This window comes from Poecilia reticulata, chromosome 11 (assembly GCF_904066995.2).
Source record: "Poecilia reticulata chromosome 11, P_reticulata-male-v2, whole genome shotgun sequence".
NCBI lineage: Eukaryota > Metazoa > Chordata > Actinopteri > Cyprinodontiformes > Poeciliidae > Poecilia > Poecilia reticulata.
The window spans coordinates 16,824,991-16,842,895 of record NC_088840.1 but is presented as its reverse complement, the minus strand read 5'-3'; the positions used below and the strand labels follow the sequence as shown (position 1 = coordinate 16,842,895).

The window sequence follows — 17,905 nt, the reverse complement described above, 5'->3', positions numbered from 1 at the left end:
AATGTCAGACATCTTGGCAGAGCTGAACTCTGGATGGTATTTTCTCAGGTTCGGAACAAAACAGACTTCATTCCACTGTGATGGATTTGTGGCTGTAAGGCATTTTGAAAGTGAAGAACAGGTAGGAAAAAAGCTCAAATGCGTCTTGTGAGGATCCTGTTTACTTCATCTATAAAGCTGCAGAATAGGGACTTGACTGTGATGGACAATGATCTTAGTGTTTCTCCAGTTTACAGTCTTCGTGAAACAAATTCCACTTTGTTCTGAAAATACTCCGACTTTCTTTGGCTCAAATTCTTACTAAAATTTAGTGTCTTGGCCTCGCAGCTTGAAGCTGCTGGAAGCTTAATTTGTTCAGGTTTTCCTATTAGGCAAAATAAAAGGTAGAACAACAAAATATATAGATCAATGATCTTACAAGTTTTGAGTCACTTCTCGTAAATATACAATCACATAAAAGTAAAAATACAATTAAAAATATTAGAATATACAGTAAGTCTCATCGGAAATGTTAAAAAATAAAAAATGTTTACAAATGTTATATTGGGAAGGAAAAACACATGTTCCAATCAAGTATTTCAGAGAACGAAGCAGGAAAATCATAACATTTCACATAAGTTCAGGTTTTTTCAATGTAAAAAGTTTCATAAACAGAAAAAACCTCCAGTCAATTTAGACATGCTGTTACAAACAGAGCAAACAAAGCCTTGTTTCTGTTTAATCATGTGACTTTCACAGACATTTCTATTCATTTTTAATCACTTGGACTGCAGCCACATACAGTGAAACAAATAACTGAATAACTAAGAATACTTCCTTAGTAATTTTCCTTTATTTATCAGGAGCCTGTGGGGCTGAATCACTTGCGCTCACAGGACTTATTTTTATTGAGCGTTCCTGGAGTCTGCACCGACTCCGGTAAAAGAAAAAGCTTTTCATTTCACAGCACCACCGGCTTCAGCATGAAATAAATTTGAAAGAGCTGGTCTCTTTTTGTTCTTTCAAGGGTTTTATAAATAATTTAGCAGAAACAAAGTTGGCTGTTTAAATTGGTGGTTTTTATTTATTGTGGTTTTTGTAACCAACTGTATCACTATACTGTTGTCAGGAAACCCTTGCAAAAGAGATTTTTCGCTGCTGCTGGCGTTCTGACTAAAACTAGGAGGATAGAGCACATCACTCCAGTCTCTACAGTCTCTACACTGTAGCTCAGAGAATAGACATTAAAATATTTATGTTAGTTTATAAATCAGTGAACGGCTTAGCACCACAATACATTAAAGATCTTCTGGTTCTGGTCTGCTCTGCAGCCCCAGAACCAAACAAAGAGAAGCAGAATTCAGCATCTATGCACCACAAATCTGGAACAAACTTCCAGAAAACTGCAAAACTGCTGAAACACTGAGGTCCTTTAGGTCTAGAGCAGTGGTTCTTAACCTTTTTTGAGGAATCGAACCCACCAGTTTCATATGCGCATTCACCGAACCCTTCTTATTCCACCTCCCACACACACACAAAATACTTTGTGGTATTCTGATTTAGTAATGTAATTATATTAGCTGTGTTACCACCCCCACGCCACTAGAGGCAGTAGCAACCCCGAAAAGACGTGACTAAGGAGCAGATTTAGACTATAGAATTTGGTAAAAACTGTGAGCTTTACTGAACTAATTAAAGACACAAGCTCAAATCCATGTTGAGAGTGAAACTCCTTCAATCAGTGCCCCTCCGCAGCTCTGATTGGCTAAGCAATGTAACGTGATTCTCTGTAGCAAGTGATGGCAAAACGGGGCGCCATCACGACTTTACACAAGTGTGTCTTTACCTCCGCGGCAGAGGCTCCGCCGAACCCCTGGGACCGACTCACCGAAACCCTGGGGTTCGATCAAATCCAGGTTAAGAACCACTGGTCTAGACTAAAAACCCAGGTGTTTGGAGTTGCCTTTGAAGCATAAATGATTAATGGTGCGTTCCCACCAAAAGCGTTACGCGCATCAAAAACGGTTCCAATGCTTCAAGTTCGACACATGTGAACTTTGAATGCAGACGCTTGACATTTTGCTCGATGCTTCAAATGCTCAAAATGCTTCAAATCTCGCCGCGCTAGACATTCAATATGCAAACGTAAACCAGACACACCATAAGAATTTAACGATGACACTCGGCTAAATCGAATGTTTCTGTTGTCGATTCTATGTTGCATGACTTTGTGCTTTTATGATGTAAAGCAAATTGAAACGCCTTGTTGCTGAAATATGCTATACAAATACAAGTTGATTGATTGATTGATTGATTGATCTCAGACTTCAAGGAGAGCTATCCTGGTTAAATAAAGGTTGAATGAAAAATAAAATTGCTAAAAATCATTTTTCCCCTTCAATGAGAATTTTAAAGATGGCAAATGGATCCATCAAACTGAATGTGATCTCTAAGAGAAAAACCTATACATCGCTAGCTCCTCCAGGAGGATCCCAACGTGTTTCAACACCAGAAAGCACAAACAAAACACCTCAAATGACTCGGAGGTATTCTATAGCCAGAACTGATTCAGGACAACGATCTGGGTTTCCTTTCAGTGGGACACATGAACCAAGACACCTGCGCTGATGGAGAAGAGGAGCGGTTTTACTCTGAGGCCTGACAGAGATCACCAGTCCCCGGACTGGGTTCAGCCGCCCGACACAGGAAGCTCCTTTCACCCACTTGATTGCAGATTTCAGTTATTTTTGTCATTCTTTTATTTCTCACGAACATTTGAGGGAGCTGGAATGCAGACGAGCAAGGAAATCAAGACATTTGTTTTTCAGCTCAAGTCTCCCCCCCCCCCATAAAAAGAACTGGAACGATGCCCATTAATTTGATTCGCCTCCAGCTCCAACTTAAAACTACGACCAACTCTCTAATAAAAATATTTCAGCATAGTAAGAGAACAGTTAAAAACATCTTCCAGCTGGTGACCTATTCCTTGCTTTCATTTGGCAGTTCTGAAGATAAGCTGCTTATTTAAACTAGAACAAGCAGTAATAATAAAGTCAGAAGCAGCTTAATGGTCCAATTAGCCATTCAGATGTGAGGCTGTTTGTCATGTTCAGCAGGGGAAGGGTCAACAGGCCGCAGGTAATCTGTTTACATCTCAACCATTTGCATACTGAGCTTTCTGGAGGTCACATGAGCCTCATTAAACAAAACATTTGGGCACATTTACGTTATTGCAAAACAAACACACTGCACAGTCTGTAGGATGTAATACTTATAATAATGTACAACTGAAACAGATTTAACCAGTGAGATGAACGCTTGTTGCTAAATTCTAAGGCTGCATTTCCTTGGATGATAAAATTGCTTAAATTGGATTAATAGAAAGAAATTTGCTTAATGGAATTATGTCAATTTTGCAAAAACTCATTTATTGTAGTTTAGTCGTATGGAAATTGGTGCAAAACTGCAATGGAGATTTTCTTTTTGTTTTTGCATCACGCTTATTTGTAGGCGCTGACCTGCTTGGAAAATGTGCAGCTGGATTAACCGGAGCTCAAAAAGCATCGCAACGTTCATCAAAAGTCGAGTTTGTTATTTGAAAGTGTTGAAGCCATAAATCCTCTGTGAAACTGCAAACGATTCCTGAACTCTTCCTGAGTGAAAACATTATTATTGTTGCTTCTAAATGAATATCAACTTGTTTTCTTTGATTTATTTAAGGTCTGAAAGCTCTGCATCTTTTTTGTTATTTTGACCATTTCTCATTTTCTGCCAATACAAAGTTTTTGCTTGGAATTTCAGAGACATGTTGTCAGTAGTTCATAGAATAAAAGAACAATGTTCATTTTACTCAAACACAAACCTATAAAGAGTAAAATCAGAGAAACTGATCATTTTAAGAGGCCTCTTAATTTTTTTCAGAGCGAGTGTTAACATCCATGATTTTAATTGCATTCTTATTTAATGGATTTAATTTTTTACATGATCAGAATGTCAAAAAAAATGTTTGCACACAATTGTAATGAAAACACAGCTGTTGCTGTTCACCTGATGCATTTTGTACTTAATTAACCTGCTTGGATAAAACTCAAACTCTGGTTTTACAGGAACAAAAGCAGTGAAAACAATCATTTTCCTCCTAGATTTTGTCCCTTGTCATAACCTGGAACCTCATTTTGTTTTTCATTGATTTCACCTAGTTTGACAGGCAGGGGTGAGAAACAATATGCTGACATGATAACACATAAACACACATATCCAGTTTAGCATTCCTCACATATTTAAACTAGTTTACAAAAAACTTAATGGAGCATGCAAGCCTTATGAGGGCAGAGAGCATCGTTTTGCTTTAAGAGTGATGACTCGGCTTTTCAAAAACACAAACAACCCACAATTCAACTGTGCTGCAGCCTTGAAGAACCTTTTACAGAACGCATAGAAACCACCAAGTCAGATGTAATAATCTTAAAAGTAGGGCTGGAAAATGAATCGATTTAATCAATTAGTTGAATTTGTTGCTTATGAAGACATTTTTGAATCTTTTTCACCCGTCACAGTAATGTCAGCACACCATCTTGTTTCATCAGCATCTCTTACAGCTTCCACTTATTTGGACTTTGAATTTAGGTCAATCCCTACAAGGGATGGTTGAAATGAAAGGTAATTTATAATTACTTCTAAGAAAAAGGAGAAAAAAAAAATCGACTTGGAAGCCACATGCGTCAAACTCGAGGCCCACGGGCCAACTCCAGCCCGCCACAGCTGTTTATGTGGCCCTCTAGATTCTAGACCAGGGGTGGGCAACTCCAGGCCTCGAGGGACAGTCTCTTGCAACTTTTAGATGTGTCTGAACTTCAACACACCTGAGTCAAATAATGAGGTAATTAGCAGGACTCTGGAGAACTTAACTGCACTGAGGAGGTGATTCAGCTATTGGATCCAGGTGTGTTGGGCCAAGGAGACATCTAAGAGTTGCAGGACACCAGCCCTCAAGGACCAGGATTGCCCACCCCTGTTCTAGACTAAACACTAAAAGTGTTTAAATATTATGTTATCACTCAAATCAATGCAGTTTTTGCATGTTTACTGCCAAATTATATTTATCAGTCCCTCCAGTTTCTTGAGAATTATTGTGGTAATTCACGCAAAATCAACAAATCCCCACACCTTTTTGCATTAATACATAATTGGGAGTTTGTTGCAGATTTTTCTCAGAAATCATCAAAAACTTTCTTACTTGTACCAAACAGCTACCTCAGCCTTAAATGTCAGATTATAGTCCATGATCTACATAGTGAGTAATAAAAAGTTGCATTTACCGTCTTAAATAAGCGCAAATATCACAAATATTCCCAAATTAGTCCCACAAACACTTTGAGTTTTATTGTGAAAAAAAAAATCAAAAAGAATCAAGCAATCCTGGAGGGACTGAAAAGATGTTCAATATTATTTAATTTTAATAATTCATTTATATTATAACAGTTTGTGATCAGGTTTAATCAACACATTCTGGCACAACCGGCCCTTTCAGAGCATTCATGATCCTGATTTGGGCCAAAACGAAAATGAGTTTGACACCCTGATGTAAGCCAAAGGTTACTTAGAAAATTTGTTGAAGGTTTACCTCATGAGGGTTGCAAAATACATTTTTGGAACAACCAAACACTTTTTGGGAATAAAGATTTTTAGAGTATTTATTAAAAATCTAACTTTTAAAGAATGTTTATTTAGAAAAAAGCTGTGCTGAGTTCATAGGCCCGGTCCATAGAACCCATTAATCTGGCATCAGTGTGTTGACTCCCAGCCTTTTTCTGATTTGTTGTTATTCTGGTCCGTGACGCCTGGAAAAGACCGTGCTTCTTCAGGGGGATTGAATCCTCTGCCTGCAGTTCTAGTTTGCAAACATTTCTTGTCTTAATTACTACTGCTGCAATTCGATGCACGTCAGTGCTGACTACGTGAGAAGGTAAACTTACTGGAGTGGACCTACTAATATAAATAACCGCCTGAGTGATAAATTGATCGGTTCCTTTACCAGAGTTGACAGAACGTGCGAGATAACCAGGATTGCTGCTAAAAATGTCAAGAACACGATTCACACGGCGAGAACCTTGCTCTCAATCTTTCCCTAGAAACACTGTTTCTTACATTTTATATCCTTGTTTTTCCATTTCACTAAAGCATAAAAAGATGCATTTTCTGTAGGTTTGACCACCGTCTCCGCCGTATTCCTTCCACTTCGATGAACGATTTGGTCAGATTACGGTGATTAGTCCCCGTGACATCAAGCCAGTCATTTATATAACCCCGTCTCCAAGGTCAGCCACTGGATTAGGCCCGCCAACGTGACGGGATCCCTCAAGCGGATTAGGTTACCTGGCATGCAAGTATAAACAATGCAAGATCAGGCTGATTTTCCACGATAAAGCAGAACGGTGGGGTGTATTTTGGAAATCTTTAAAAGGGTAACAGCTAATATGACGCACTATATTTTAGCTACTACACGTAAACTAGAGGCTGGAATGGGGTCGACTTATAAAAAAAAGTCTGGCATCGCTGCTAATGTGCAGGATAGAGAAGAGAAACCACTTGAGGTTGTCGCCAAGTAAAGTTAAGTAAAGTAAACTGGCTGGCACAATGACGATCTGCTAAAGTGATTAAATCACATCAGAGACTAAGCATTAAATGATTATGTTGAATTCCATTAAAGGAGAGAGGGAAACACTTTAATGTAATCAGCTGCTCCTTCCAGGCGAACGTCCACTCTGAGCACAAGGACGTTTCCTGTAGTAATCTCTTCTGGAAAAGCAAAGAAGGCTAAAAATGTTGTCCGCCTGCCAGGTCTGCAGCGGTTTGGTGCATCACGAAAGCCAAAATTCATAAAAAAACAGGTCAGGTAAGAAAGGAAACAACAGATTCTGAACCAAGTGCTTGAAGCATTTTTGTAAACTTTACTATGCAATTTCTTTTTTTCTAGAAAAAAAACTTTAGAGCAAATTAAAGTATACATTTTTTTGTTTTTAGTCTTTGAAAGATAAATTTACTTATGCAATGATGCTTCCATAACCGTTCTGGTAACACTTGAGGTGTGTGCATATGACTAACATAACACTGTCACGAACATGAAGGAGTGTTTATGAATGTCTATAACTGTTGTCATGTCATTCGGTAAATAATGACTCTTTTAATGCAAAGTTGACACTTTTAATGAGCTTTTAATGCAACTTTTAGTGCAGCTTTGCATTAAAAGTGTCATTATTTATCAAACAACAGTCGTAGGCATTCATGAAAACTCCTTCATGTGTATGACAGTCTCATGTCAGTCTTATGCACATGCCTTCAAATAAAGTGTTACATTTCTTTCTAGTTTTCAACTTTATATGGAGGTTTTTCTAATTTCCATATTACTGGTTGGAAAAAAAATGCTAAAATCATAAGTCACTCAACGTTCAATCCTACTTTCTGCGACGTTTCTTGAGATTCAGTCTCATCTCTGAAGCAGATGTTGACACAGTTCCTAAACTTCTTTAATATTAATTTTAACATTAAGTCACAGATCATAGTTTTGTCAGTTTTTCCCCATAATTTGTCTTCAGTTTCCCTTCATCAGATCTTTTCTGGACCAGGTTTTGGGCTCTGTGCTCAGGACTCTTATGTAATGGCCCATCACTAAAGGAGCAACGCAGCACACTGTCCCTTTCCATCACCTCCTCCCCATTTGCACCACCGTTTCCCTGTCATTTCACTGGGTATAGTTCCTACAGACCGTAGTTTAAATCTGAGGCCTTATGCAAATAAATCGCAAGTCACTGCAAGTAAAATAAAAAACTTTTAAAGTTAAAACACTTAATAAATCCAGCTATTTTTGGGTCATATCCAAGTGTTAAGTTATTGGAATATAGTCTAATTTAACCCTTTTTTTATCTTCCACTATTTTAGTATGTTGTTTTCCGAGAGTCCAATTTGGAGGAAAAGATGTAAATTATAGAAAAAAAGTACAAAAACAGCATTTCTTAGCTACAGTAAGTGTCAAACATTAAATTGAAAAGAATACAATGCAGACATCAAGGCATGATGGGATACGTTTGGAATTAGAAAAAGGTTTATGCAAAGCTTGTATTGAATCACTTAACACCCACAGCTCGACAGACAGCTCCTTCCAAAAGGAGCTGATGATTTCAGTATTTGCTTTTTCTCCTAGCTTTGACAAAAACGTCTGTGTGCATGAATGTGAACAGCAGAGAGCTTCCCACACAGGACCTTGTAGGGTAGAAGCTCCTACTCGTTTCTCTCCCTCGTGTAAATAAGGGCTCCTTCATCAAGCAGAGTCTCCTGCACACACCCCGTTCCCCTGACCTTTGTGTTGAGGGGTTACACACACCGACACAAAAGTTTAACTCTGGGTGAACCAACCAACCAGCTCAATGTCTATCCAGCTAATTCCAGCAGCTACAGACAGTTTTCAGCTTTTACCAATAGTACGGTACTTTGATTTTCCTAAAATGTAGAGTTTGTGCCTCAGTGTAGATTGTTTTTAGTTATTGGTAAGAGTATGGTAAAAATAAAATATAAGCAACTTATAAATGTTTGTGTAGATCTAGAAGTTAAATGCAAAGGAAATAAAGTTAAAGAGAAAAAACATGAAAACACTTCCTAACAAACCCCAACGCTGAACGATATTTTCCCCTCCAAGTGCTTCTGCATTGCTGCCACCTTGTTTGTCCTGTTAGCAGTTTTTCAACTCTGCCACAATGGTCTTGTCAACACTATGTTTGGAGGGGATATTTTAGTCTGTAGCGGCATTTTATTCCCTCCATTGTGGTTGGTCAACAGAAATAAGCTTGAGGTGACAAGTTACATCAATCTTTAATAATGCATCCATGACACCAATAAGAAGTAAAATGAAGATATTAGCAGTGGATAACAATGTACAAGAGTCGATATTTATACACAAGTCTTAGCTGCATTTTTTTTTAAATTTAGTTTGATGAGCTGTCATCACCTTATCTGCAGGAAGCATCTATCAGAGCAGTCAGTTGAGTCCTCCATGACTTTTAAGGCTGTGTGATATCAGGAAGTTTAGAGATTGTGATAATATTTGCAAATCTCGCAATGATGACAATATCAGTTGCGATATATTTATAATTTCTTCTTTCCTCGCTCTCTCATCAGAGAAAGTGATCTAGTGGTGGGAAATGGCATTTAAAATTTCATGTGGTATTTATTGTGACAACCAAAACAGTTACAATGCCAAACTATTTACAAACTCGCCGATTTCTTTTTTAAAGAAACTTTTTTTCAATAATAATGTTTTCAAATTTATTAATTTTCATTGATGCTTTCATGTAACCAAACGTGGACTAAATAGTAAAAAAAATAGCATTTCTGAAAACGCTGCCCGTTTTTTTTAAGAATCATTGAATGGCATTTATTATTATCTTGATGAATCAAAATATTTATCATAGTGAGAAAATGTTCAATAAACAATACAATAAGTGCCCGTAGCTATGTGACCATCTGCTGCTGTGAGACTCTCTCCAACCGGCTAAATATCACATTAGCATGTGAAATGGAAGTTCATGACACTTGAAGTATATTTGACAAGCATTACTGCACTCCAAGCATTCCTTGCAACAATATTGCACACACTAATATCGCGATTATGTTGACAATTACTCCCTTATTTGACAAACTGACATGTTTTCACTGCTATCTATTATGAAAAACCGATTTAAAAAACACAAATATCCTGAAAACTTCCACACAAGAAGCCAAGAACCTTCCTACAGTCTGACATAAGCTGAAACAAGCTGCAACAATCTAGTAATTAACACAAATCCTCTGGATTCTTTAAACTCGATAGTCCTGAATTGAAGGATTAATAATTCATAATTGCAATTACATTCATCTAAGACACGGTGAAATGGGCAGTGGCTGCAGCAGGACGTGCTGCTTGCTAACAAATGCTCTTCAAAATAAAATGTCAACTGGAGAACCTGGCATGATAAAAACAGCTCATCTAGTTTTCCTTCTTCAGTGATAAATCTGAGATAGAGTCAAAACTCTGTCTGATTCAGATTTGTTTATTTCAGGGGATTAATCGGTACAATTTGTACCTCACAGCTATTCGAATTTTACTAAGAAGGGTTCAGACGTGTCCTGAGCTGAAAAAATAGGCCAAGGCAGCTAAATCAGGGCTAAAATTAGAACAAAAGCATGCAGCTGTCTGAATCCACAGCAGGCTGGCCTGAAACGGCGTTACACTGATATTAATGACACAAATTGTTTCAGTTTAATGCCAGGTAATTATTCTAGAGGAAATCTGATGGCAACTCATAATTATAGCTTTCAATATCTTTCCTTCACCCTGAACAACATCCAGGAGTGTTTAAGCCTCGTTCTCTCCGTCGGCCCACTTTGGGGGTCCAGACCGGCTTCACGGTGGCCTGAGTGACCTCCCCATAAATGGCTTCTTAGTTATGTAAGGTAGGAGATCAGATGGGGTCACTGAGGGAGGAGAAGGTATTTAGAGAGAGTAGGCACTGAAAGGAAGCAGCAAGAGGGACATGCCATCAACTACAAACCAGATTATGACAGTTTCTAACCGATTCGTCACCACTCTCTTATTACTGGTAATTTCATAAATTTTCATACCAGGCGTGGCTCCAGTGAATGCTTTGATTCTTTCTGCATGGTTTTAGAGAGGGCCAAATAAAATATTTACTAATGTAAATTAGGCTTTGTTCCTGAATACACATTTTTATTTATGTAAACAGTGAGTCAGAGAACATGGCAGATAATCCGCAGGAGGAACTGGGTCCAAACAAAGTGGTGGGATAAATGGTTACTTTAGACGCCTTGACTTACTTCAAATAGTCATCAAGAAACAAAGCAGCTACATTTCAGCTTTTCTGGATCATTTTTTAGAGGTAGTGGTCATCTACACATCGACAATCTTCAAAGACTTTATGGCATTTGCACATTCACTTTTAACACCAATTAGTGGTTCCCCCCAACAGTTAATTTCTAAAATTCAGCGCAATAAAATAAGGCCTTTCTTTTAGGTCTTTTTTGTCCAGTTTAACCAAGAATACAAAAAAATTGTGGAAGTATACAAAGAAAACTGCCATTCATGCGGATAGACGAGTGAAAAATATGTGAAACAGTTTTTCTTCTGAGTCAGAAGTTTTTGTGATTATATGATGGCAACTTGTAATCCCTGTTTTAGCTTCTGGAAGATGTAGATGTTTTCCCAACTAAAACCTTAGTCAAGTTACAAACTTGACTGAAATCTTTCAAGATGTCGCCTGGTGATGCAACACTGACTCGCACAGTAAAGTAAAACACTGTGTGATCTTGCAGATGAAATCTATGATTACTAATCTGTTTTAAATATGTAGGTGGCTAAAAAACTAACAATTTGTGAGGAAGAAAAGGCTAAGATATAGTAAAATGGACACAAAAGGATACAGTAGTAACTCTTAGTAAATGTTTCTACCAAACCTGGACCGCATGAATTTTATAATGCTTCATGCTGCAGTTATTTTTTTTATTTTTTATTTTTTTACATATTTGATAAGACTGTCACTATTTCATGACAGTAGATCATGGGACATACATTTACTGCTCCTGGACAGAAACAACCAATCAGAGCAAGGAGAAGGATCTTAGCGATGTCAGTCAAGCTCATGTACACACTGTTCACATCCTCTGTTCCCCAAAGCCTGTCGTCAATGCTTAGGCTAGTTAGCATAGCCACTGATGATGTCGGTAAATTGTTTCTCCGCCATTGGCACAATGACCGGCATGTACACAAGCGTGATTAACAACACCAAGACCCTCCTCCTGGCTTTAACTTACAGAAATGTTACAGTTTTATTTCAAGTACGTAGCAGGAGCCACAATCAAGATTATTTTTGCCTCTTATGGAGAAAAAAGGAGTTAAAAGGTAGTTTTATAGGCATAGAAGTATGCAACTGTGATGCCACACATTTTTAAAAATAAAATCCAATGGATGTTTGCAGAATGTCGTGTGTGAACGAGCATCACACACGACACTGTGACAAAACTTATTTGTGAGTTTCAGAAAACTGGAAACGTTGCAGATCAATCACCAAGCGGTCCAAGACATGCAGCGACTACAAAAATGAAGTCCTACAAAAATAAAATGTTTATTTTTTATATGTATGAAAACTTATGGCCCATCCTGTAGAAATAAGAGCTGAAAGAGAATATTTTAGACTGAAAAAGTCTAGAAAGAACAAGGAGAAAGCAACAACTCCAGTGACTTACCTATCTGCAGCAGCACAGGTGTCACCAGCGCCGTCTCCATGGCGTAGCAGAACTCTCGGCCAAACATTACTGCTCCGTGCATCACCCATCTCTTCAAGGGTATACCTTCGATGGACCCCTCGCTTGCCGACTCCTCCCCTCCTTTGCCTCCTCCTTCGCCCCCCAATCCATCCGCCTCGCCGCCTGCTCCTGCTTTTTCCTCCTCCGGGCCCGATGCGCTGGATTTCTTGGCGCCGATCCCGCCAACCAGAGATCCGACCTGCATGGTGTCAGCCTCTGTGTTCTGTGGAGGCATGGTGGAGGGCATGCACGCAACAAGAAAACTCCCCTTCTAACGCAAAAAAAAAAAAAAAGCGCTGAATAATTTGCAACTCCTCCTAAAGGTAAACACAAACTTGTTGTATCAAGTTTGTTGCAGCTTATTTTAAACTGACAGCAAGTTTCTTAAAGCTCAAGTTTTCTCAAGCTACAAACTGCAACCAGTGGATGTAACAGACTGACCTGTTAGTATTCAACAACAAAACGTTCTAGTTAAAAGAAAATGCCTACAAATGTTAAATAACTGGAGAATAAGCTACAATTTCTCAATCTACCAATAATTCTCTCAGATCTAAAAGAGGAGAAAGCCAACAAGAAATCTGCAACCACTTGTGCCCCAAACAAGTTGTCCTCCAAAAAAAAAAAAAAAAAAAAAAATCTGCAACTTCAAATTAAATCCTTCTTGTTTTCCACCCAGTTAAAAAATGTAAATCGGCTTTCCGAGGCTTGTACAAAATCCCTAAAAAATAAGTGAGCAGTTGTATTTCACTGGAAGAGCGAGTGGTACATTCCAAGAGCGGCTTTGTGCGTTTCCTTCTTTGTGTTGTCTTGGGAGGTGTGTGAGATGCCGCTTGAACATTTATTTGGTTTGTTGGTATGGAAGTGTTTGCATGTGTTGTGTGTGAGAGTGTGCGCGAGTGCGTGGATGTGTGTGTGTGGGTGCATAGGGTGTTTATGGCTTTTTTGTCATTGAGGTTTGCGGCTTTGTTTTGCTTTACTGTCTATTACAAGCAGTAAAAATCCATATAGAAGACCATTCGGTGAGCTCCAGAGTCATTTTGTGTCTGGGGGGCTGGATGATGGTGTGGGTGGGGGCGGGCGACAGGCTGCAGTTGGAGGGAGGAGGAGGGCGGGTGGCGATGGTGGGCGGAGCTCCTGTGAAAATCCCCATCGATTGGCTGATTAATCTGGAGAAAGAAGCACAAATCAGAAAATCAGGACTCAGAAAAATTATGAAATTAAGAAAGTTATTGCTTTAGGCATGTCAATAACGGCATGGAAATAAAAATAAAAGAAGTGAGGACACAATAGTTAATACATCTGATAGAATATTCAATATATTCACTGAATTCCATTCCAGAGTTGCACAGCATTCTGGGGGATGTAGGCAGAGGAAAGACTTTAGCTAACCTCTCACAACAAGTTAAGCAAAGTTGGTGAAATCAACTCACTCACTCACTCTTTGGTTACCAAGCAACAACTAGCTCACTCACTCTTTGGTTACCTAGCAACAACTCGCTGAGTAACTGGCGCAGAAGTAGTTTCAGGTTGTGACAGTATGACTCACAACTACTTAGAAATAATAATAATAATAGTTAAAAATGGAGAGGATTGAAAACTAGAGAAAATAGGAAAGCTCAAACCACCAGTATGGCAGTATTTCAGATATTTAAAACAAAAAACTAATCAATAATTGTTGATATCAGCTGAAGTGAAATGCTTGTATTCGCGACATATTTTTCAGCCATATCGTTCAGCCTTAGGTACATATAGTGGAATCCTGGCCTATTCGCAGATCAGTGTTCATGTATTTTCCCGTGTAATGAAACTCCAAATTATCTGCAGAAAATGTGCTTATTTTTTCAGAGCACTTCTAAAATATTTGCGGTATTTATTTTCCCTGCTGCTGATTGGCTGTTTCCACCAGAGATAAGGAAGATTGTGAACATTAGCTTCAGTGGTCGTGCTAAGATGTTTTCCACTATAATTAGTGAATATTAAGGTATATTTGGTGTTTGAACTATAAAAACAGGCAGTTCTAAGGGTATTTAGAAGGAGCTTCAAGTATAGCAGATTTCAGATTTTTGTTTTCACTTGTGATACCAAACGGCTGCGAAAACCAGCCATTCACTGGAAAATGATAGGACAGGATGCACTGTGATACAAAATTAGGGCTGAAACGATTCCTTCTCATCCTGGTTTCTTCTTTTCTCCCTGATGTCACATGAATCAGTATGTTGGAGGCATTTTATACACAGATACATCGTCATTTGAGCAAATTGTTTAAATGCAAAGAAAATAGTGTATGTAAACTTGTGAATAAGTCTTGCATTACCAAAAAATGCTGCAGAAAAGGAAAAAACAAACACCTGATTAAAGCATTGTGCATATTTTCAACGGAGACATCTTTCCTTTTGTAAATTCAAGGTTGTGAGCACACAAAGGGCCTTTTTGGTTCCAAACTAGAGGCTGAAAAATTCAAAACGAAATGAATAAAACTAATGTGTACACCGGTATTTAGACGCAGAAAACCTCAGTTGTACGTTTGAGCTGTTTGAGACAGCCTACAGGCAGATACCACAAGAGACACACATTTATGTCTTCTCTCCTTTGAAGAGAGTCCATATTTTTTTAATTAGTCTAAGCACATGATTCATCCTCGCAGACACTCGGACAGTCTTTGAAACTGGACGGAAAGGATGAAGGAATGCAACGTGGTAGACGACCTGAAGCGTCGTCAGACTGAGCTACTGTTTGGAACAGAGGGCTTGTGTGTGGAGCTAAAATAAAACGACAGATATGAGCACAGAAAAAAAAGATAAATAAGTGAATAAGTGAGGGATAGAAGGAAGGCCTTCAGCTATTAATATGCTTCACAGAGTAAGGCAGAGAAACAGTCTGCGAGGAGGTTTCTAACAGCGTTGAATCCCACCGAGTGTTTTTGTCTCTTTAGGATGAATCCCACAGAGACGACATGTTTCATCACACACACATCAACAGCTTTATGAGTTTCATCAGGCCTCTGAGCAAAACAAAGAACTAAATGAAAGAAAGGGAGGGAAAGGAGGCTTTGAATGTGGAGAGTGGGAGGAATAAGTAACGATGCAGAGGTCAGAGGGAAAAGGAAGACCAGTAAACCGAGAGATGAGATCGACAGATGGATGAAGATGGAGGTTTATCCCCTCATTCCTCTCCTCTCCATTATTCAGCGTTCTCACATGTCGCCATTAACATTTATGACTCGCTGAAGATGGTCATGAATGTTTTAGCATGTATAAACACAGTCGCTCCTCTTCACCTGACCCCACACACCCCAGTTGATTTCATAACAAACCTGCACACTTCAAACACTCATATCCATACACAGATAAAACACACTTTGCTAATTGTAACAGGGGACCCATTATGCAAAATTCACATTTTGCAAATTTTTTGTACTTCCATTCGGGTTTCTACTGCTTCAGACTGAGGGCTTAGAAAACCCACCAAGCCGGTTTTTGAAGATAAGTTGATGATTTTTGGCATCTGGAATATGAGGCGTTTCTAAAACTTTCCAAATGCAATGTCACAAATAAGCAACCCCAGTGTTGTTCCGCCCATCACCTAGCAACCCAAGCTGAGCTGCAGCCCATTTGGTCAGCTAGTTTTTACTAATCTATGTGCTACGTGTACAATGGCTGCTGGAAAAAACAAGTGTTTTGTTGTTGCCTTACGATCCAGAAACCACTTTGTTGCATTCTTGTTGGTTGTGCGCGAGGCTCCACTTCTGTTTTTCAAAAATTTGTGGTTGTATAATTTCGCATCTATGGGGGGTCTAGCAGCAACTTCTTTAGATTTGAAGTGACAAGAGGTCCTGAAACATCTCATTCTGAAAGGAGCTCAAAATAGGCAGAACTGAGCAGACCAACATCTCATTATCCAAGAACAATTTTGTGCAAAAAACATAATGAACGTGTTTTTCGTAGTCCATAGACCTATCCCACACTCTTAAAGGAAGTATAAAAGGTAATCTTCATTCCTCTTTAAATTAGAGAATGACAAGCACCCACAGATTCAATGCTGAGGTCTTACCCAACCTCCAAATATGACAACAAGCATTAAGTGGTTAAGCTGGGAATCATAAGAAGATCCAAGCAGGGTGGAGATGCAACAGCTACTCCACTTATGAGCCTTTTATTGTCATGTTTACCAAGCTGGGGCAAGCTTAAGGGGCATGTGGAGGCTTCTAAATAATTTCCAGAGCTTTGAATATCTCACAAGAGCACTGCTCAGTCCATCAGCCTTCATCAGAGAATCAGCCGACACACCCATGGTAACTCAGGAGAAGTTGTGAGGATTCACAGCTCAGCCAGGAGAAACGTCACAAATCTGGCTTTTATTGAGGAGTTGCAGCATGGAAGATATATGATTGTAGGTAAATACAGCAGTCTGTTGCGATAAGCCTTGATTGTCCTCATGTTTGTTTTTCTCATGCAGACTTCCGTCAGTCTCTGTGACCCAGATTACATTCTAATAACTCTTTTGTGATTATCATGCTTCAGTGTTTTTGTTTTTTCCCCATTAGAAGTGCTGAATTGAAACGAGTGGGTAAGCGTTGCCATGTTTTTATTGTGAAACTCACCATGTGTGTCACTGCAAAATGTCGCCCTGCCGCATTTGAACTTCAACCAGCAGGTGAGTGTGCTTGTCTCCACATGCAGACCAGTTCTCACTAAAAGATAACTTTACGGGATCCAGTGATTTAATCAAAGACAAACGCCAGAAATGAAAGCAAAGTCAGAGTTTGAAGATGGGTGTAGTCAAAAAAACAAACGACTTCTCAACATGTTTACAAGCCGCTGCCAAAGCGGCGGCAAGTGGGAAGCTTAAGTGGCAGCTTCCAAACCAGAAAGTTATGAGTCTCTTTCCTTTAATTAGCTGGAAAAGTTCGTCACATTTATCTGAGAAGGAAAACTGTTTTTTTGTGTGTTTTGCACGAAATGGCCATTTTAACTATCTAGAATAAAAGCAAAAACAACTAAAAACATGAAAATAGAGGACAACTATCTTTTGTTATAATTTATTTGAGTTTTAGAACATTTTTATGCATTTACTTTGTTCTTTTTTCAATCCCAATGTTATTTTTATACCATTTTACTATGTATTTATTCTAAAATTCTGGATAAATTATATAGAATTTTACTTTCATTTACATATTTTTAAATGTTATTTTGGGGGGTTAATTTTTGCTTAATATGTTATGTTAGTCATTGTATCCTTTTATTTTTTAAACCATTTTATTGCATGAAATAGTTTCAATTTGATTAGAAATGTAGGACTATTTTTATTTTATGAGTAACTTATTCATTTAATATTTTATTATGCTGCTCTAGTTCTTTATATTTATTGATTATAAATTAAATTTATTTACTTTGATATTATTTCTTTATGTTGAGAAATGTCAATTTTAATAACTTATAATACTTGATTTTCAATCTGATTTGACAACTAAAGGCATTTTCCAATTATTTCTTCTTCTTTTAATACAACATAAAGTAGAGAATGTGATCCGATCTTACCGATTTATGCAGCTCTACTTCCAGATCTCTGATTATTT

General features: G+C 38.4%; 1 protein-coding gene across 3 annotated transcripts in view; it reads right to left on the bottom strand.

Annotated features, from left to right (window-relative positions):
- slc45a4a (solute carrier family 45 member 4a) overlaps positions 1-17,905 on the bottom strand; it is a 58,905-nt gene that overhangs the window by 26,800 nt on the left and 14,200 nt on the right. For all 3 annotated transcript variants that reach the window (XM_008422143.3, XM_008422144.3, XM_081612295.1), the window contains exon 3: positions 12,271-13,496. In XM_008422143.3, coding sequence (XP_008420365.2) covers positions 12,271-12,577 — 307 coding nt within the window. In that variant the 5' untranslated portion in view covers positions 12,578-13,496. The remainder of the gene's footprint in view (positions 1-12,270; positions 13,497-17,905) is intronic.